Below are 23,195 nucleotides of genomic sequence, written 5' to 3' on the forward strand. Positions count from 1 at the left end.
AGATGGCACACAGGAATTCAAATGGAACACAAAACACTGTCACAGTAGAGCAGATGAGGTTTAAGTGGATATATACATCTGTTAAAACTTTAAAGTTAAATCTCCACAGGTGAATAAGACCTCAATTCCTTTCTCCATTATCATCTCACCCCTTTCTGCTTCCTTCCTCTTTCTCTCTTTTATTTTGTCTTTGAATCTTTCTCTGTTCCACATCTCTCTCATCAGCTGCATCGTATCGTCTTCCCTTGTTTCTCCTCTATCTAGCTATACTCTGACCATGTCCATTCCTATCGCCTATCTCATACTCCATTTTTCACTGTCTTCTCTCTCCCACTCTCATATCATGATGTCCGTAGAGTTGGCGGCTTTATCTCCCTCTCTCCTTGTAGATACAAAAGGCGTTTTAATCCTCAAACATTGCCAACAAATACAGGAACCTCCAATCGATAAATTAAGATCTTTGTTCGCCTCTGCTCTTCTCTCATCTCCTGCTTTAGTCCGTCCCTGACGTTAATTTATTCAAGCCTGTACTGTATTTCCTTTTCACTTTAAATCCAAATAAAAAATGTTCTCCCCATCCCGCTCGCCTTCTTTCCCTGCAGCTTCTCTTCTTTACCTCTCTAGGCACGCCAATTGTTATCGATTTTAAACGGTTTCCAACTAGGGCTCGACAAATTGCCGCTGACAGTCGCCACTATTTTGCACACCCTGAAAACTTTAACATTTACATACCAAAATCCCACAAATACATAGCGTTTCGACCAACAATTTGTCTCCCTGCAGTGAGAAAAAGCCTCGAAGCAGCATCATTGTCATCATCATGCATACTCAAAGCCCAATCAAAATGTTGCAATACAAGTGTAACCCACTCTCTCTGTGCAGATACCTTTCCTACACACGCTGGGTTTCTGCCATACACAGTCTCTGCATTGTGATTTTGTTTGTGGTATCTTCTGCAGAGAAACAAATCCTGGGCACTGGGTTATGTATTGTGATGAGACAGTGAAGGACATTATTGTCTTAGTAAGAAAAAGCTCTTGGACTCTGCTCCGCTCTGCTCTAAAACCTTTGGAGGGTTTTTTTTCCACAATTTAAAATTCAATTTTCTCTCTACATGAACATGGCAAATTGATATAGTGATCCAATACTGATAAAATCAGTCTGAATTAAAGTTCATCTCAAATAATAAATGTATCAAGCTATACTTGATTTGATAAGTGTGTCTAAAAAAACTAAATCAATTTGCAGTTGTGTTTCTAAAGCCTGAATGTCTTTACCTCCCTGAACAATTACCAGTAATGAACCCTTCAGCAGAACAATTAACCCCCGGTTACTCAGCTGGGGCTGCTTCGTGGTGAATAGTCAAAGGCTGTGGTTGTACTGGGCAGCTCCCAGGTGTGGACTTGTGTAATTGGATGAATCTGAAGTGCGACTCTGCTGAAAGTGCTCATTCAACCACTGCAGGAAAAATAAAGAATGAAGTCTCATGTATTAGCTTGTTAACTTGTGTTCAAGTCGTGTCAACTTGTAATAAATAATGAAGAAGGGAAATCAATTTTGCATTTCAAGTCCATCGGGCAGCCTTCTGGGGGAAACCCACACTTCACACAATTGTCTTTGTTTTTCTTCCTCAAACACTCATCAAAGGAAACACAAAACGCCCATAAAACACAAAAGACAACAACAACACAGACACACATTGTCTCGCTCTATCTTCATCTGACTCAATGTCTCTCTCGCTCTCTCTCTCTGAGAGAAAACCAGCGTCGGGGAGTGATGGATGAGCAGAGGAGCTGTGTGGGTGTGGCTGAAATGGAACTCATGACAGAAACACAAGCGATTGAGAAAACAAACCAAAATAAAACCAAGTGGGAGACAAGAGAGAGCAGCAGAGATGGGGAGATTCAAAGAAATAAAGACGAGGAGAGGCAGTAAAGAACAGAAACAGCCAGACAGAGAAGAATAGACGACAACAATACATAAGAAATGGATGCAGCCTCTGATGTTTGTTCTGTTTAACTGCTACATTGTTTTATGGTGTTTATGGTTTTGAAATAATTCAACTGTTGCTTGTAGTCCGGTGAAATTAATGTACAAGGTGTAAGTGTCTTGGCCCAAGCGGGCAACACGGCATAGATCTTTAATCGGTAGGTTTCAGTAACATCTTCAATTTACAACAGATATCCTTGAATTCATTTTCATCCATCTTCACATAACTCTATGGTGCTAAACTGTCGAGTGTATTGTGGTGCCATAATTGACACATGAAAGTTCACATCTATAACTTTGTATCTAATTGCCGTCAGTGTGGGAGACGATACAGCTCGGAAAGCCCCGATGGCTGATTAACTGGTTAAAATAGCTGCTTTCACAACAACATCTTATATAAAGCATTTGTCCGCCATCTCTCCTGATTAATATACTTACATTTAGAGGTGTGCTGAAATGTGCAGACTAAAAGCAACTTAATTTCAAAGAATGGTGAGTAGTTCAGGTATGATAGGACACCTGAAACCCCTTGATGGAATGAGTTTGTGATGGTGCTCTCAAACATCTTACAGCTAGAGGGGAGAAAATTATGAAATTAATCCATTTCTACCCCAAAAACACACACACACACGGTCTGTGATTCAGGCTTTAATTACCTCTCACAGGAACATCAGATGGCAAACAGTTCTTAAACAACCAGCTGGTAAAGAAAAGAAGACAGAGGAACAGATAGAGAGAGAGATAAACAGTTGAAAAGGACAGGGAAAGAAAGAAAGAAAGAAAGAAAGAAAGAAAGAAAGAAAGAAAGAAAGAAAGAAAGAAAGAAAGAAAGAAAGAAAGAAAGAAAGAAAGAAAGAAAGAAAGAAAGAAAGAAAGAAAGAAAGAAAGAAAGAAAGAAAGAAAGAAAGAAAGAAAGAAAGAAAGAAAGAAAGAAAGAAAGAAAGAAAGAAAGAAAGAAAGAAAGAAAGAAAGAAAGAAAGAAAGAAAGAAAGAAAGAAAGAAAGAAAGAAAGAAAGAAAGAAAGAGAGAAAGAGAAAAGTCACAGCGGTAGAAAGTTGAAGGTTGGTGTAAGGGATGGTACAGGAATGAAAATGAATACAAGTTAAAATAGTGAGCAAAGTGAGAGGGAAGAAGATACAGAATACTTTATGTAGAGCAGGAGACAGAGGAGAGAAGAGGGAAGGAACATATGGAGGGGTCCTCCTCTCCTCCAGCGATGAGCAGAGAATGAACAGATGTCCAACAGAGAGAGGGGGGAGGAGGAACAAGTATCACGACGCAGAAAAGAGGCAGTGAACTGAAGTTAGAGAAAGTGAACGAGGGAAAAGAAGCTAGCGGTGACATACAACAGAGTGTTAATCACGGGCAACAACTTCTATGTTAATGGTCTGCAGCCATTCTTTGCATTTCCCTTTCGGTTTGACACATTAACATAAAAGCAAGAGCGCACAGTGAGAACGAGAGAGTAGATTGTATAGAGTGAGATCAGAGCGTAGAGCCACAGGCTCCATGTGGTTTCCTGCAGAGCATCACTTACAGGCTAATCCCTCACCGGTCTACAGTATCTATATGCATGTCAGACTTACAACTATTAACAGGATGGAAGGGCGAGCAGGAAAACCTTCTCTACAATGGAGGGCCTCGGTTCAAACCCACCTGCCTGGCTGAGATCACGAAATGAATCCATGTCAGCTGTTACTACAGCTGATCCTCACCGCTGAGGGAAAAAGGAGAAACAATTTCCTCATGGAGATCAGCAGGGTGTGACAATATTGTAATGAGAGCCATTTTCTGTGATATAGCAGCAGAGAAAACCAGATGGTGAAGCCCTTCACTGTGGCAGGTACTTTTTAAGACAGACTTCAATAGCTCGGTTGTAAAAGACCTGCCTCGCTTAACATCCACTGTCATACACTATGGCCTAATATTAGTGGAGACGTAATCTCCCCATGTGGCAGGTTTAAAAAAATACATTCAAAAATTGACCGCAGGTAGAATGACATATGCACATGTAAAATGTATACTATGGCTAGGATCCTTAATGAGATAGAAAGTCAAAAAGATGAGATTGAAAGTCAAAATTATGAGATTGAAAGTCAAAATTATGAGATTGAAAGTCAAAATTATGAAATAGAAAGTCAAAATTATGAGATACTTAAACAGTTAGAAGCAGCTCTTTGACTGGTTACTGTACATTTAACATGGAAATGTATTGTGAGTACATTGAAGACTACTTTAAACTGTGAATGCAGAGAGTTATTTAACAATATGTTACGAGTAGTTACATTTACAACCGGCGCTTTGTGGGCGACCATGCTGATGTGGCCCGGAGTGCAAATGAGTTTGAGACCCCTGCCTTATCGGAAAAGAGCAGGCACCTTTATCTCATGCCCTCCAGACACACACACACACACACACACACACGGACTGAAGACCACTGACTGCCCACACAAAGACACACACATGCACACATGAACACACAAATGGCACTAGCAAAGCACAAACACTTTCTATCAACATCCACAAACACAGCGGTGACTCCGTACAACACTGTGCGTCACAGGAACCTCCCCCTGTACCTGACAACACACACACACGCACACACACACACACACACACACACTTACAGGTCAGCGACAGGCACCATTTACACACAGACAGCCATGCCCGCCTCCCTTCCAGCTGCCATGGCAATGAATACCATTAGCATCCAATAAAATGTCAGGGGAGTATGCCCAAGTAACTCGTCACACACATACACGTGCACACATGCACACACACACACACACACACACAGAAATGTCAGAGGCCCATGCCCAGTAACGTATCTGATGGAGAGGAAAGGCAAATGTCAGCTGTTTCTCAAAATGGCAGCCAGCAGCTGTGTGGGCTCTGGGCTGTGGCTGTGGACTGATACTGCCAGACACGCATACAGCACGTGTGTATGTGTTGCATATTTACCGACATAATTCATCAACAAATTAAATAGGCCACAAAGATGAGAAAATGCTGTGAGGTTGGTGGCCTCTACATTGCATAGAATCCGCTTCATTGCTTTACAGCGCCAATATGTTGCATGAGCTGAAGCTTCAACATGATTTCACTTCATCTCTTTCAGCACGAAACCTTATCATTAAAGCCACAGTGAGTCTGCACAGTAGTGCAAGAGAAACGGGCATCAGCTTGATTGTTTTTTAATGGCGATGTGTTTTACAGGTGATTGACAAATTAAAAGGAAAAAGGCATATATTTCCTCAGCGCTGGCCTGACCCGCTGCTCCTTTACATCGATTTTATTCTCTGTCCTGGAGCTCTATGGAACACCAGCCTTCCAAAAGTTATTTATTCATTGATGGTTTGTGGCGAACAATGTCTAAGGTCACACTGACAAGAGCACCGCATGACAAAATGCAGCCCCTCATTCATACTGTATAAATTATATCCACTGGGGTGGCACATAAAGAGGGCCCTGGCAAAGAAGAAAACAATGCAGGAACTTCCTGCTTTAAATTCAAACTTGGTTCAACTTTTCGTTTTAATGCAGCTCACCAATACGTGCAAGGGCACAATCCGGATAACATGTAGGGACGCTGCACTGGTCTCCTTATCGGTACACGTAGCCACACAAAGAAAAAATTATAATCTAAAGAGTCATTACTTTTAATTTGATTCTCGGTAAAAAAATTTAATAAATCATACGAACAAAAACAAAGGCCATCATAAGAAGGTGTTGCGTTACCTCCTGTGATTCATTTCATAAACTGACTATGCAAACTACTGCTGAATGGTTATGGGCTTTTTTCTGTACATGTAGGCTACAACTGTGAACTGTTTTATGTTTCCGCTTCCTCCTGAGTGCTCTCCCCTTCTCATACATGATAACGATGACTATCTAGTTACCAGACTATTCCTTGTGACATCAAACAGCAACAAAGTGAGAGAGGTTTTCAATTATCCTTGCGGACAGAGATTAAACGCAGCAGCAGTTCAGCAGGCATGCGGACAAAAGATGCTGGAAGCTTTGTCTGTGATCAGTCAGAGTCACTTTGTGAAAACTGAATTTACGCATAATTTGAAAATAAATGTTGTTTCGAGCTGGAATCCAAAGAGGAGCTTCATTATAAATGAACTCCTCGCGAGTTCCCAAAAACTCCACAGCCATCTGTCAACAGAGAGGGGAAAAGTTTTCTCTCATTCATCAGCCGGACGAACGGATGGATAGCGGGATGAAAGTTGTGTGATTCCTGGCCAAGCCTTTCTCCATCCGCCCTCCAACCCCCGCCGCTGAAATCTCAGCAGCAGCCACTGGCAACACTTGCCCAGGGTCACAGGGACAAAGTCAGGGGTAGAGGAGAGGGGGAGCGAGCCAGGGTGCGTGTGCGTGTGCGAGTGTTGGTGTGTGTGTGTGTGTGTGTGTGCGCTGGTAGGAGAGAGTGTGTTCATGGGAGTATGTTTGTGTTCAGGCATACGGGGTTTAAGATAAGGTATAAAGGTGTGTGCTCACGTGACTCTGTGTGTGTGTGTTTACAAAGCACAGGGGGACATGTAACAACTTCTACAACTCCTGAAGCTCTGTGTGCGTGTGTCTGCGTGTGTGTGTGCATGTGTCTGCGTGTGTGTGTGCATGTGTCTGCGTGTGTGTGTGCGTGTGTCTGCGTGTGTGTGTGCATGTGTCTGCATGTGTCTGCGTGTGTGTGTAACAAAGATGGCTGCTGACTGTGCCGCAACTCAGCAGGCTGAGCAACATGACGATAAATAATCGCCTATGAACCACTGCACTAATTAGCCAGCATACACACACACACACACACACACACACACACACACACATGCCGTGCCATCTTACACTCGACAGTCCTAAAAAGTAGAAAAGTCGTTTATTCAAACAGATAAACTGATTGCCAAAAATAAGCACAGCTATCAGTGTTAGATGACGTACGCAACACACACACGTTCCTGCACATGAGCAGAAGGCAGCGCTCCCAGAACAGTATATACAGTATTCTACATCCGCTGCAGACCATCGGGTGTGTGTTGGCTGTGTAGCGAGTGATCCATCAGCAAGCCCGTTGCCACACAGAGGTCAAACCCATCAAACCCGGAGACAGTTGCCAGGATGAGACACACTTCAGCCAAGAACCAATCACAACAAGTCTCTCATGCTTCACAGCACACCATAGCTCATCCCAGAACAGGACAGGACTTTGTGTTCAATTCTATAGAAAATGTGAAAGTTTCAGTCCAAACTCATAAACGAAAGTGCTGCAGGGTAGATTGAGCCTCTTAGTATCGCTGACTTCATATACAATAGTATATATTGATATACAATAATATAAACTACCACAGATACAGCCCCACACAAAGTCAAAATATAACATTTACCAAACCAGATAATACAGGAGTGGGAACAAACTTATTTTTTTAAATAAGATCATTTTAAATAAAATGAGTTGTTGGGTGCTGGCCTCTGCTCCACCAATCAGCATTTTCATAAGGCACAGGAGAAGAAAAATGTAATCACAGTTTAAAGGATGTTAAGAAATGCTCCTTTGTGGAATCTGGGCAAGCTGTCAACCAGAAACACTTTCTTTGCACGTCGATGCTCGTGTGTACATTTGCACAAACTGACCCATCACCGGAGATTAGCCGTAAATTGGCTGAAATGTAAACAAGAAGTACAAAGCAGTGACAGTCTCTCCTGACTACATTCTCTTTCCATCTCCCATACCTCTCTCTTTACCTTTCATCCCCCGTTTCTCTAAATGGCTGCTCCCAACACATCCTGCATTGCATGTTAAACTTGTTCAACTCTTTGTTGCTGTGCAATCTTTGTAACCTTCGTCTCCTCTAACCCTTTCTCCTTCCCCTCTCCCTCTTCTTTTCCTCCTCACTGCCTTTGGGTAAACAGTTGTCAGTACACCGCCAGTGTCTCAGGTAAAGATATGCAGATTAACTCGAACTCGTTTGCATAACGAGCTCTTATTTGCCAGTCTAATTATGGTGGCATGCCGAGGCCGTCCCAGAGCTGCCCTCAGGGTTCATTAGTGGGGTTCGTTAGGGGGTTTGTTAGCGGAGAGCTAATCGCTTCCTCCCTCTTCAACAAATAGTTGAGCCTCAAAGTCCTGAAAAGACTCACACTAAGTACACAGCGATGTTGGTTTAAAGACACACATGCGCACACAGATTCGGTGAGCAAACACATTACACACTTGCAGAAAAACACAAGACATTATTCACATACACACACAGGCTAAGTACTCACGGGACAAAAGAGAAAGTCAATGTATTGAAGACATTTCCTTTAAACGCTACAAGTTTGCTCAAGGAAAAAGCACACAAGCACACAAAACACACTCAATAGATGACTTGATATGAAGATGGCCATCAACGTATGGAATAAAAATACTAAATGACAAAACACACATATTGAAGTTCTACCTTTAGTCAAATGCAACATTTTACAAAATGTGTCAAAATGATTGTGTTCTATTACATGTGACAGCTGTTACAGATACAGGAGCTGTTTGATTATAGCAGACCATATCTCCACAGCACTTAGTCCGGCTCAAATAACTCCATTCAAGATTAAAAAAAGAAAATAGGCAATAAGTAAGGAACTCAAAAGATTAACACGGTGACATTCATGCAAGGCTTTGCAGAGGCAGAGATAATAAGACCATTACTCACAACAAATGGGAAAAGGTCAAATTTGAGGTTCAAGTTCTCTCCACGAAGGCTGAACAAGACAGTCTATGAGGTTGTGTGGTAATCGCTGAGTACGGTCTCATTCAGTGAGTCACTGTCTTTAATCACCAGGCTGCCACTGTGATCTACAACAGACGCAGCTCTAGTTGTTCATTTCACAGCCTGATGCCAAATCTCACTGAGATGTCGATATCGGTTTATTTCAGCCACATTTCAGGCAATTTTTTGCTCCTCAAAGAGCACATAGTGCGTTCTATCAATCAGATGTAATGCAACTGTACTTTACTTCAAGGCAGATGGGAAGAGTGTGTTTTTGTACAGAAAAATCTGATCTACTTCATCATCTCTAAGCCTCTAAAAGTAGCAGACACAGTTCATGAAATTGAAATAGTCAAGAGAAGAGTTTAACTTTTCTCGTGCAGCGATCAAGACTGTAATCAGCTCATCAGAGGCAACAAGCTCATGGATAATTCACACCTGGGAGAACTCATGATGCATTATGGTCTGCTGCTCTCGAATCGTCAGACTGTTAAAGCGAGACAGTCAAACCCAAGAAACAATCAAATGATTAGGAGTACAGGGTTTTCAAAAGTTCCGTACAGGACGTGTTATTACCAGCATTTTAATTCAATTACTGTGTGTTGAGTCTGATTCTGTCTACAGCGTCTCGGCCACCCCCACCCTGGCCGCCTGGCAGCCCTCAGGGATTGATGCCCGAAATCCTTACACCGTCTTCCTTTGACGGGCAGCGCGCAGCCAAGTTGAGCATGTTAAACATTATGTAGATGGAGTCCTGAAGGCACTGGGAGCTTTGTAAATAGTGCAAATCTGCTCTGTAATGTTGGCCTACAGGCGAAGAGCAACACAGACTGAAATGTTAAATCTCTCGCCGTCCCTAACCCTCGCTCTCCAGCTTTTTCCTTTCCCCAAATGCCAGTCCCTCCCATTCTTTTGTTTTCTGAATCTGTTCATCTTGTTCTTTTCCCTTCGTTGAGTCTTTCCCTCACCTTGGCCTGTGATTTGTTTTCACCTTCTCTGTTATACTCTCTCTCTCATCTCTTTCCAATCTCCCTCAAGTCTCATTTCACACTGCTACTTTTTCATCCTCTTTTCATCTCTTCTCCCTCACGCTCTCCATCCCATTTTTTTTCACAGCGCCCGGATCGTGGCCTGGTCTGGCCTTTTAATGTCTCCCTCTGCAACTTTCCCTTTTTAACAGTTTCCATTCTCTCTCTCGCTCGCTCGCTCTCAGACTGTAGCTAATGCCATCAAGTGTTTGCAGCAGTCCTGAGCCAGAGATCCAAAGCCCGTGGCCTCTCCACTACATTCACTCAAACGAAATAAAAAAACACCCCTATATAAATGTAAACACACACCTATGAAACCATTTGTACGTGCACATTCCTGAACATAATTGAAGGCTGTATTGAACCAGCACATTACACAGTACACTCACAACCAAAGAGCAGCTTGTTGTGCCACTGATGGCAACAGTGAGCTTCTCTGAGCCATGAAAGGGATCCGGGGAAGGAATGTACTCTTCTATCTATCCGCCAGCAACCACTTTGTCACTCCATGTGATTTTTTGTTTAATTTTATCTTAAGGTCACTATGCACCTCTTTCACCTCTTTTGTACCCTCCTTAGTTTGTTTTACCAGTTTGTCTGAGCGACCTACCAATTCGTCAACAGTCTTCAAATATATCTAAATTCAAAGCCCTTAGAGTGTCTTAAACATCTATTATGTTCATCCAAAACAAAAGTGTGAAGATTTAATGCTCCGTTTAGCACCGATGATGGCTGAGGGGCAACATTTCTGCTCTTGCACACCGTGCACTTTATATGCCTTTATCATTTTATTTGCAGTTTGACATTCTGCAACTATAACTGTAATAATAACTACCTACATAGTATAGCTCCCAGTCATGTCTTTCCTCCCCAAGTGAGAAAATGTGATAAGCACAATACTTTCGTGATGAAAGGTCAGTTGTTCAGGCGATTAGTGTCCTCTGACTCTCTGGCCTGTGTTGCAGATGTGAGCGCCACTGCAGAGCAGCAGCCTCTTTGTGTGGGTTTCTCGGAGTTCATGTGAGAATTAGGCTCATATCAAGATGAATAGAAGTGTATTCTACATGATCGGTAAGCTCGCTTCTTTTGTTTACATTTCTTTCAGTGGATTCAATCAGGAAACTGGACTCCTGGCATCATTTTAAAAGGTAACTTTTTAAATCCCTTTATAGCCCCAGAGATGAGAAGACACACAACAAACCAGGCTACAGAACACAAAGAAGAAAATAACCTTTAATTCCCTGAATGTGACCGTAAATTCAACAAATAAAACATTTCTATTTGCTGACTATGGCTATTTACAGACAAAGAAGTCAAAGCAGTGTATTTCGAGATGTGCTTAGCAAACATAATGCACGGGTGAAAAAAGTGCACCATTATTGGAATTGCGTCACAATAGGAAATCCACAATATCCTGTGATAGTACCGACATTCTTGCATTTTCCTTTACCAAATCAGAAAAAAAACACACCCATCAAAAAATCATTTCTAATTTTTTTCTCGAAATGTGCACAAGAAAAAAAGAAAGCCACCGAGTAAAAACGCTGAGTCAGAATCAGATGCTGGACTAAGATGTGGGCAACAAACAACTCTGCAGGAAGAGTAAACTTGTCTGGATTGTGATTTTTGAACAAGATTTTCCTTGTTATTTCTTCTACGACAAACATGTTAAAATAATAACATTCACGCGTCCTGTGAGGCATGTTTATCTGAACAAAACGAGTCCAGTATTCTACCGGTATGTCAAATCATATTATCTAAATCAGCGCAAACTTCAAAATCAATTTTGACTGAGATGAAAGTTTTCAATTTCATTAGCTTGATCAAATGGAGCGCTGTTAACAGGCGGCGGTAATAGAAAATCATTTAGGCCGAGCAGCTCACACACTCTCAAAGGACTGGTTAAGAGAGGGAAGAGGGGGAAGAGGGGGGGAGAAGATGACAGGTGGAAACATATCGATGGGAGGCGGTGAGAGAAAAGATGGGGGAGAAAGAAGGGTTCAGAACAGAGGAAGAGATGACAAGGAGAGGAATAATGCATTTTGGAGAAAGGAGGAGAAAGACAGGGAGACAAAGTCTGAGACATGATGGCAGGGGGTAAAGTGATGGAGTAAGGAAGGCTTGTGGTAGAGAAAAGTATTAGTGACAGAAAATTCTCTTCAGGAGACGAAGAAGAGCATGACTAAGGAGAGAGAAAAGGGAACAGGAAGAAACAGACAGATTAAATGTAAGAATGATCGATGACCGTATGAGGATGATTAAAGGAGCGAAAATGTCACAATGAAGGCTGAGAAGAAACAGGATGCAAAGAACAGGAAAGAAGACAGAGAAATGTGTCTCTTCTTCTTGTGTGCCTGCTAAGTACCGGCCCATTAAACCCCTGTGATTGCTCCTCAGAAGTTTTGTCAGAGAAAAATAGTGTTGTGATGAAAGGACATAAATAAACAATTAGCCATCTAAAGACTCAGCAAGGCAGCACATCGCCAGCTTAATACAAATAGAATATCAGTCACAGATTAGTACTCGAGACGAATGCAGAGGCAAAGAGGACATTTGAAAAACAGAGAGCGGAGACAAAGAATGATGGATAAACTGATTGTAAAAAGGATGGAAATTCCAATCCGATCACCTAAAGTTAGCTCACAAAAGAGCAGCACTGACCATGATGTTCAGCAGAAGAATTGAAAACTGTCAAGTACCAGCTACTCACAGGCAATTGATATCGTTTAGTCTTCACACTAGTGACAAACACACAGACACACAAATTACATTCAATCTAAAGTCAATGAGAAAAATGAAAGCGACTGTTAATCCATTGTTATTCTCCTCCGAGTCATTATGTCATGATGATAATGATCAGCGAATTCAGTTTCTCACACACACACACACACACACACACACACACACACACACACACACACACACACAGCATCGCTAACCAGCCAAGTGGAGCTAATGTAACTGCCTGTAGATTTGAGACGTGAAACACTTCTGCCCTTAGAGGTGGTCAGACAACACGACAGACGAGTTATAAAATGATATGCATTACAATTCAATGTTCACCTATATAAGCCATGACAAATATGCCAATAAGCATCGTTACCGTGTTGTATTTACAACAGATGGCTAAAGTATGAAATAATTGACAGACGCACAGATAATGAGAGCAGAACAACATGTTTTGAGTAGAGTCACCTTTCTGTCCAAACGCCACAAAATTGCTCAATCCTCGTGATTTTGTTTACTGCATGATTTGAGTTGCATTGTGGGCATTTTACTTTGGCAACAATATAGTGAGTATACGATCACACATTGTGGCTTTCTAATAACACATTCTTGCATCCGTCATGCACGCCTGAGAGAGAAAATGGGTCAAGATGAGCCTCACTGATATAGAAGGAATGGAAACAGAGGATGAATACACTCCCAATCTCACTTCAACCTCTCCATCTCTGTCGCTTCCTCCTCCTTCCTCTGTGTGATGACAGCAAGAGTTGGTCTCCTCATGACGATGAGCGCCAGTTCTTTTCCCCATCATCCAGCTCCCTTACATCTGCTTGTGCATGTCTCTGCGTGTTTGAGTGGTTTTGTGTGAATTCAAGATTCAGAAATGAAGGAGAATTTACACATATATGGGTTTCCTAAAAAGGATTATTAACTGAATATATAAAAATGATAAACAGGTTCAACTGAGGATAAAGCAATGGACATATACACTCATGAAAACAAACGATTTACAAGACCTTTGTTGCAACTATACCAGTATATGTACTAAGATCTGTGTTTTCCTTTCACACTGGAAAAATGACAAGATAAAAGTGTACGCTTATGAAAGCCAGCTGGCAAACATTAATCTATGTTTTGTGGTGTTGGACATTATCTGGAATGAAATTATTACTGGAATGGAAGAGACACTCACAGCTGATAGAAGGTGAAGAAACTGTGGATGGTAGAAGAACCGCTCTGTTGACAACTCGGAAAACGAAAAAATAAATGAATAAATCACATTTACCGAGTATGTGCAAAAAGTTTTGTAGGCTATTAGAAATTAGCGGCAGCTCTTTGAAGGTTGCAGTTGTATTCATGTTCTGAGCTGCAAAGCTCTGTATCATTTCCTATTCATGTGAAAATTACATTTCTGAATACGAAACGCCAACACAGTGTGATAAAGGGAAAACACAGTGCGTCCCACCTCCCCGTTTCAGCCACAGTACTGTGCAAAGCAGTAGCAATAGAGGGCTTGTTTTCAAATTCAGGAGCACCGTGACGATAGTTTTTGAAACGGGGGAGAATGTTTCTCTTCGACTTGCCCAAACAGGCAACCTTGCAGTCACACTGTGATATCCAGAACACACAAGATGCACAAAAAAATCAATACTGGCAAAAGCTGAATGTTTTGTGACCGAGGAAAGAGGAGGCAGGGAGTGTAGACTGCCTCGTGTTCACTTCTTCCAATCCACCGTATTTGTTTTGCACCGTCTCTGTGACCCTCCATACCGTGTCTCCCTTTGTGCTCTGTACTTTCACCCTGCTTGCCACGCTGACAAAATGGCCAACGCGAGTGTGCGCATGTGTGTCTGTGAGGCCGAAGGAAATGGCTCACTCTGACGGAGTATCATTTTCTAGCATCATTGTGTTGAGGCGCCGCACACACTCACATCACACTCCTTCATGCCCCGCCCCCTTCCCTGTCGCATTCATGTGGAAAATGTTAAAAGTTCACATTTTCCATCTGTGAAATGTCCCCGGTCTGATTTTAAATCTTCTTTGTTGCTTATTTTTCAGAGAATAAGCTCCCTGTGTGTGTGTGTGTGTGTGTGTGTGTGTGTGTGTGTGTGTGTGTGTGTGTGTGTGTGTGTGTGTGTGTGTGTGTGTGTGTGTGTGTGTGTGTGTGTGTGTGTGTGTGCCTGAGTGAGCCAGTGAATGAAGCCAACAATGAGACACAAAGAGCGATACACTCGCAGAGAGGGCAGCGTATAAAGGACTATTGTGTGTCTGTGTGTGTCTCTGTGATTTTACATCAGTAATTATTAATGCTCTCCATTGCATGAGTTATGGTGCATAGCGCTGACATTCTGCTACAGGTTAGCGGTGTAGTGCGAAACGCACTCAGACACACACATTTTGAATGGTGCCGGGTTTTTTGACACAAAGTACAATCTGCCACTGAACAATGAGGTAATCCGTTTTAAATTATAAGAATGGAGCTTGCGCAATGACAGTGAAACTGTTCAGATTCAGATGGATAGTAGTAAAAGTAAACCTTTATACTGAGTGAAACATTTTACAGTTTAAAAATGAATCGTTCTCTCTGATGGGCAAACTATGTAAATCTGTGTCTTTATTTGTGAAATGGGTTAAGATTAGTTTTAATATCCAGCTATATACGAGTGCAGTAACAGCCAACACATTGCTCAGATATAAAATAATGCATTATGCATATGAACATGCATGCAACAAGCACACAGATATGCACCAACATACATAACGAAGTATCATCACTGATTGACGATATGGCACATACAAGTGGTACATGATTAAATCAGTGGATTAGTCACAGTAGCCCTAAAACATCAGCAATGCTTGCAACATCAGTATATAAACTGGGTTATACATTTAAACAAATGATTCATGTCTTGACTTTTTGTTTGATTTGCATGAGAGCAGGAAATCCCAGAACACCCGCTGCTGCCCTCCTGCCGAGTCATGACCCCGAGGACTCAGCCTCCGAGCCTTCAAGACCAAACTAACCGGTTTTCCTCTGAGCAGGCGTCTTTCTGAAGCTCTGCGTTTGAACACACCGACAATGACATCCTGGGTGATGAAATAACAGAGTGATGCAATTACGGTGTAATGGAGTGACGTGGAAATAGAGACGCCACTCAAGGAATAATGAGACAATGATATAAATAGGGACGACTGGCGAGATACGGTGAAGGCAACTCTTTGATTAGAGGCGCAGCGACATGCGGTGCTTATGACCAAAAGTTGCTGGAAATGCATCACATTGAAACTGCAACAAAATGTGTTTAAAATGGTGGTTAGCGACAGAAAAAGAGCGAGAGAGAGAGAGCGAGAGCGAGAGCGAGAGCGAGAGCGAGAGCGAGAGCGAGAGCGAGAGAGAGAGAGAGAGAGAGCAAGGTTGGTGGTTTGCTTTTTTAAACTGCCTTAGTGGCCATCAAAGCATGAGAGCCAGAGCTCCCTGATGCCCACTGAAAACTGTTAAACCATGGCCAAGTCGGAATGGACCTTATGTGAGTGAGTGAGTGAGTGAGTGAGTGAGTGAGTGAGTGAGTGAGTGAGTGAGTGAGTGAGTGAGTGAGTGAGTGAGTGAGTGAGTGAGTGAGTGAGTGAGTGAGTGAGTGAGTGAGTGAGTGAGTGAGTGAGTGAGTGAGTGAGTGAGTGAGAGAGAAAAGCTATTGGCCACCCAAACTGTGAAGGGAGCTATAAACAGCAATCAAAAGCAATGTGCACCGTCAGACAAAAGGTACAAAGGAAAACCTGTCCTTTGCATTTCATGAAGAAGAGGAGGAGAACAGGAGTCAGGATGGAGAGCAAGAGAGTAAGGGTTTTGGTTGATTTCACCCAATGCTTATTCAGCCGTTTTGCCGGCCACAGCTGTTCGGTCTCCTGTCGGTGCGCCGCGGCCACAGCGTCGGCGTCCAGCGCGCTCCGCAGCGCACAACGCAGCGACTTTTTAAATTGCTCAGTGAGCCATGAGTGACCGGAGCTGATTAAAAACGCGCACGCATGCAAGCGCGCGCACAGAATACTCAACTTACGGGAGTGTGATACTAATGCTGAAGGACTGTCATGGAAAACGGAGGCGTACAAGTGCGCAGCTTCAAACCCAAAATATCTGTCAGCCCCCTTCATCTTATGCTTCTTCTTCGGTTTTTTTTATCTCCCGGGAATAAGTGGGTGGTGGTGTTGCCCGACCTGAATTCAGAATACCTCAGCCCTGTTGTAGTGTTCTTGAGCAAGACAGTGAATCGCATGCGAGACTGCAACTAAATAATGTTGTAGCTTCAAGTTACCTTAAAGACCGGGTACATTGTGGGTTGTGTCCCAAAGCCACGCAGTACAAGTCATTCCAGCCTTATTTAACGAATCGTGCATTTTATTGGTGGACTCTATTTTTTCTATATCATGCCTGTAATTTTGTAGACGATAAATAATCTTAACGTAATTTCACTTCCCAAGTGGCAAGTAAGGCTCCCTTTGCGGAGTTCATGAGTACGTTTTGATAAGAGATGAGAGGGAACAGCCGATTTTCCTTCGATTTAAAAGGACCTCATGATGTAAAAACATGCAGACCCCCTCTTACAGGAGACACTCGTCTCTAAACCGGATTTCAGGTGCGCAAAAGTTTCGTTTGTCTCAGATGGCACCACTTCGTACGCATCTGTCATTTGACGCTTCAACTCAATCAATTACTGATTGTTCATCTCACTTGCGCGGATACAGGAGGTGTAAAGATGAACAAAAGCTAATCGGTCGTCATTTTGTGCGAAACAAAATAACTTATTTAATGGCAGACATGACGATCACTGTGATCATCACATGGCAAACACAAATCTATCAGTTGGGAAAGGCGTCGTGACTTCATGCAACTTGTTCCAGTTTAACACTTGTTTAGTGATGAGCAGTCCCGTTGGTCGACGGGAGGATGGAGAGCTGGGTAAACGCAGTTTTGAGTTGGGTTTCCCTTCTTCGTCCTCCCTGTCTAACACCACTCATTCCAAAGCGCACATTGACGCACCATAAAAGCCAAGGAAAAGAACTGCATTAAATATGACGGTTCCTTTGGGGCCACAATAAAGTTGAAACAAAAAGGAAACCAAAACTGAAAAACAAGTGGGCAAGTGGGTGTGACATTCCTGACTCCCAGCCCCAAAAATGAAAGCGATTATGTTTCAAACTGACAAGTTGTCGACTGCATCTGCATCTCTTACCTTTCCACAGGGTAATAAGAAGCACCGTCTTCCAGAGGTGACATCCTGACAGCGCACCTCCCCTTCTCCAGACAGTCTGCATCCCTCCTTTCGGTAAAAAAAAAGAAAAGAAAAAACTCCGCAATTGTTCACAAAACGGAGAAAGGGGAATATTTGAATCAGTTATCTCTTTCCCCCAGAAAGATCACTATCGCATCGGTGCCATCAATCATCTCTATTTGACCAAACTGCGCTCCCGCTGTGCTTGACCTAAAACACCGCGCAGATGAGGTTTGGAATAAACTATAAATCCTCCTGGAGTCAATCATAAAAGAAGACACCCCCGATGGGCAATTCCGGTGCAGGCTGGTTTCTTTTTAATCCTTAAAAAAAAAAGTCTGCGGCGTGTCTCCTTCAAGACAGAGCCGAGGAATGAACCCGTTTTCCCCGTGGAGAGCTTTTTCCACCTCCTCCGCTTTATTCATCCAAACGGGACAGCCACAGCTGAGGACACCTCAATGTCTCTCCCTTTATCACACTTTTCTTTCTTCCAAAGTTTAAACCGACCAGCAGAGTTGACGAAAAACTCCCCCGACGAAGAAAAAGTCCACTCAAAAGGTGGGTTTGAAAGAACTGAACCCAAGACAACTCTTGTCACTTTAGGCTCATCTATTAAACAAAATCCAAATTCCGCTCGCCCGGCAGCAGCTCCGTCCGCTCTCTTTTCCCTTCCTCCTATCTATCCTCCTCTCACTGTGCATGTGTGTGCGTCTGGGTTCAACTTGAGGCTGTATACTCTCGTCCGCGGGATGGAGGGAGGACAGGAGCGAAGAGGACAGAAGAGGAGGAAGTGTGACGCTTCCACCAGCCGGCAGAGGAGGAAGAGGAGGAGGGCCAGCGGGGGCTGAGGGGCTGAGGAGGGTGGGGGGCGTAGGCGGGATTTGGGGATTTGAGTGACAGTTAAGCAGCCAATGGAGGGTGCAGGAATTTATTTGGGCTTTTTATTCCCATTTCTTTTATTTGTCATTATTTACCATTTAAAATTTGTTTAAATAGTTAATTATTTATAATTGTATGGTATTATTATTATTATTATTATTATTATTATTATTATATGTAGTCATTACATTTTGTGGGGGGAAGACTTCTCCCAGAATAAAGGTCAGAATATGTGTACTAAAAAACTAAAACATACACACAATAAAGAAAACAGGCTAAAATAAGGCAATAATTGAACGCAAGAGACCTGTGAATCAGTCGGTGGAAAACAGGTTCAAATGGATGTTCCCACGGCAGCGTTTGATGCTGAAACGACTCAAACATAACTTTAAAACAAGAACATATCCCATAAGAAGAGGCCCATCTTTCTCTGTGCTTTCTGTGTGTGCTGGTGTCAGTTGCGTGTGCGCGCGCGCACATCCATGTGTTGTGTATCCTTTCATAGCCTCTCTGCATTATTCATAAAGACACACGCTACACCTGTTCTCTCTGTAATCGATCGACGCCACCATCGCACGAGCTCTCGTGTTTGTGTGCGCATGCACACACGCGCACACAAACACACCGCATCCGCTTCCAGTGGCGTGTTACAGCTTGTACAACTGGAACATGTGTGTAATACACCAGGCACCTTGTAATGCAACTCATTCACTTTATATTGATAGGACGTGTGTGTGTGTGTGCGTGTGTGTGTGCGTGTGTGTGTGCGTGTGCGGGACAGGGGAGGGTGGGGGTGGGGGGGGGGGGGTGAACAAGCCAGAAGAGAGAGAACATTAAGGTCTTCTTTGAGTCCGAGGCGATATTTCATAAGGCAGCGTGCCTGCTTCCCTTTGTAAGCTAAATGTGTAAAAGCTAAAGAGATGACATTGTGACTTATTGAATTGCAAATCAGTCCGTCGGCGGAGGGACGGGAGGATTTCCGGAGACGGAGATACGTGAGCCACGCTGTCTGTCTGACTCCACGGCCTCTACTGCAAGTTAAGGAGGAGCGACTGCTCCCCCTAGTGTCACATTCAAAGAAGATACACTCAGTGATGGCTTCCATCCCTCTTCATCCTTCATCAGTCCTTAATTAGCAGCAGCCTATTTGATTGTCACCGAGGAAGGCTCGTGCCTTGGTGCGTTCATCTATGATGCAGCCCAGATTATGCGTCTGCCACCTCTCCCTCTTCTCTTCACTGTGATGTCACCGTGTGAACCTGACTGAGCCTGCATGCTCTTTTTTTCCACCTGTCCCGTTTCGTTGTTCACTCACTTTCCCCAAACACATTTGTCTGGCCTCCCAGTCACGAGCCGACTGCTTCGATAACGTCTGGGCAACCATCCGTCCTCGATATGGAACAGAACCAAGCCAGTGCATTTTTTAAATATTATTATAATTCCCCACAGTGTCTTTTTACGCAAGCCAGCCGAAGCATTCGACGTGACTTAAGCTTGAAAGATCTTGTTTTTTTTAACTGCACTATTCCTCTTGCGGCTGCAACCGAAGCAAGGTTCATTAGTTCAGCAGGCATATGGTAAAAAGTAATATTTGTACAAATACTTTGTCTGTAATGAGGCCCCACTAGCTGTTTGGAGGAAATTTGACATATAAAAAGAATTTCGGATAACTCATAGGACAAAACACAAAGACCACATCTTTCAAAGTAAGAGTGAATACATTGTGCTGGTAAAACTAGAGTAAGTTTGTTCATCTATCAGTTCTAAACATTTTCAGTTTATGACCCCAAAAAGAAAATACGCCAACACCTAACTCTTTTACCCAGGACAAAAATGAATTAGGCAATTTAATTGCCAACTGCTATTTTTCTTTTCACTTTGATGTTGTTTCACTTGTCATTATTGGAAGGCTGGAGGCAGCAGACATTCATTATACCACCAAAAAAAGGAAGGCATTCATCACAACGATTGCAATGTCAGTAACTCGTCAAATTCAAAATGTAATTAATGTTATGTGATAAATGGAGAGATGAATAAATAAATGATGCGCTTTCTGAAAGTGGTTCTCCGTTTCTTATGGCTGGCTGCTGTGCTTGTTAACTGCCACACTGACCCGTCAACCTGCTATTCAGTTGTGCTTCGTATTCATTCCCAGGAGGAACGATTCAAAAGTAGTGCTCTCGTGTTTAAGGTCAGCTTCAAAGCTATAGTGGACTACGTTTGATTCTTGAGGGGAACACAATAAGGCTGCAGGTAAACATCAAAGTAAGGGGGAAGCCCAAACTCACTTTGATGCAACCTTTCATTTTCGGTTTTATGAAAGATAGTAATTCCTTCAATTATTGCCAAAACATGAGCGATTTTGGTTGACTTCAAAATCCTGTCAACTACAAAAATGATTGCAAATTATGAAGCTGGAGTTCAGGATGATCGCATGATCAGGTGAAAAGACAACAGCTTTTTACTGCTCACTATTAGACACGCTGAGTTCTAGTCAGATACACACTTCAGCCATGAGCACAAACGCATCACAAGTGTAAGAACCCCTCCCTCTCCCATCACCGGCTGTCTACTGCCTTGCGGCGCCCACCCTGAGGTGACGGTGGTCATCACAGCACCCGTCTCAGCTTCTCTCCCTCTGGCTTCTCAGCAGTCAGATGACCTTTGCACTGCTAGTCACATTGCATCTTTTGTCACAGGCTGAAAACTCATCTTTTTCAATAAAACACTGCACATCACACTTGTCCTGCTGAAATGCACCATCTGTCACCATGAATATATACAGTATATGTGTATCTATTTCTCCTTAATGCTTGACTTGAAGAGGAAAATCCTTCCTAATATCATTGTTCAATTGTGTCCCCTAAACCCTTACGATAAGGTGATAAGAATCATCAAAGTTTAACCTTCTTGCAGGGAGGTTAAACAGGGATTATCAGCCAAATTGTTTCTCATTAAAGAGGAAAAATCCAGATGTGTTTAAGTATTTCTTTGTGGGGGGGCAGAGAATAACCATTTTCTAACATCACTGGCCCAGAAACCTTTCTAAAACACGATCCAAAATCGTCCAGTCAAGATTATTTTGACGCGCATCACTTAGTGTCCCACCAGAAGCAGGTCAATTGAACCGGATTGGTCTAGTTTTAACATTCAACTTTCAATATGATTGTCAAGAAAGGAATGTTGCCGCCTCCTAATACAAGGCAAACATGATTTACTCAGGGTGTACGCAGGGTCTCTAAACTAAATGGGAATTGCAGCTTTTTTTCTGCTGAAATGCCATGCCCAAAATCATTGCACTGGATCTTTAAGATGCCTGACATTGCAGACGACTGCTCTAAGCTGCCAGGTGGACTGTTCCATCGTGCTGAAAATGCGTATTACCAAGGGCTTCTTTGAAACTCAGCAGTTTCTCCTACATCATGTTAAACACATACACATTTTCCATGGAAACAAAAACTGAAGGTATTAATCGACACACACGTTCACTTTAGAGTCTGACAGATGATTCAGCGGGGCCAATATATGCCAAAATATCAATATCGGCATATGTTTGCCAACAAGTAACGCAACAGTGTCGTACAGAAATGCTGTTGCTGTCATCATTACATGGTTTGTGCACCAGAGAACACTGACAAATGTGTCAACAGTACATGGTGCTGCTCAGTTTATATCTTGATCACAGTATTTTATGAACCAAACTTAAAAGGATCCTTTTCAAAAATGTTTGTTTGTGTTACATGCTCATGGAAAAAGGAAAGAATGTTTGTCGATGTATCGGTGTGAACAAGTAATTGTTTCCAACGCTAACAGACCTCACCGACATTAACAGCTGTTTGTCTTAACGTCCCTAAATATGAAACGTGAACAATGTATGAATGAACGAGGTTAGGCAACATAAGTGTGCGTTTAGACATAAATCAACCCTTTGTTATGTTGTTTATATGGAAACTGGGTAACTTTGAATGAAAGCATCCACTTTGTCAGCCAAGTCTAAACCTTGATAGCAGTGCCTAAATTAAATGATCACAGAGTCCAAGTAAACATCGTGAGGTTGATGTGTAGCTAAAATGAAAGCTCCACTTCACTGGAGAAAAGTGAGAGTTCTGCTTTGTGATCATCTCTGACTCAGTACTACGCTATGCATGCACCGCTCCACCAGAGTCTACATGAAGCGCATTCATTTCTAAGCACTCAAGTGCAAGGTGAAGTGGTCAGGCTGAGAGAAGACACTCAAATTGGGATCCTGAGATCCTGATCTTGGGTCGAAAAGTGCCTTTGTGTCGTTTGTGTTTCTTTGTTTGTTTCTGAAATTTGTGAATTTCTGAAATTTCAGCAAATGTGTGACTGAAATTTGTGTTTCTTTGTGTCGTTTGTGTTTCTTTGGTCGTTTGTGTGTGTGAGCGCATGACAGAAAGAGTTATTTTCTGCCGCAGTTGATACGACTTCCATCCTTATACAGATGGTGCTCCCCTCTCTCAGGTCAAACGGCTCTTGTTCTACATTTCTTGTAGAAATTCTGGCGACAACCTTGTTCAGCCGGTACACTCCACTTGACAAAC

The 23,195-nt window shown here is 42.7% G+C and overlaps 1 protein-coding gene across 1 annotated transcript in view; it reads right to left on the reverse strand.

Annotated features, from left to right (window-relative positions):
• LOC306778629 (transmembrane protein 132C) overlaps positions 1-17,797 on the reverse strand; it is a gene marked incomplete at both ends in the record, with an annotated part of 187,461 nt that extends 169,664 nt beyond the window's left edge. The window contains one exon of the mRNA XM_079270234.1: positions 17,716-17,797. Within this exon, the coding sequence (XP_079126360.1) occupies positions 17,716-17,797 (82 nt within the window). The remainder of the gene's footprint in view (positions 1-17,715) is intronic.
• Between the last annotated feature and the right edge of the window lie 5,398 nt (positions 17,798-23,195).

The sequence above is a fragment of the Melanostigma gelatinosum genome (assembly GCF_949748355.1).
Source record: "Melanostigma gelatinosum genome assembly, chromosome: 6".
In the NCBI taxonomy this organism is placed as follows: domain Eukaryota; kingdom Metazoa; phylum Chordata; class Actinopteri; order Perciformes; family Zoarcidae; genus Melanostigma; species Melanostigma gelatinosum.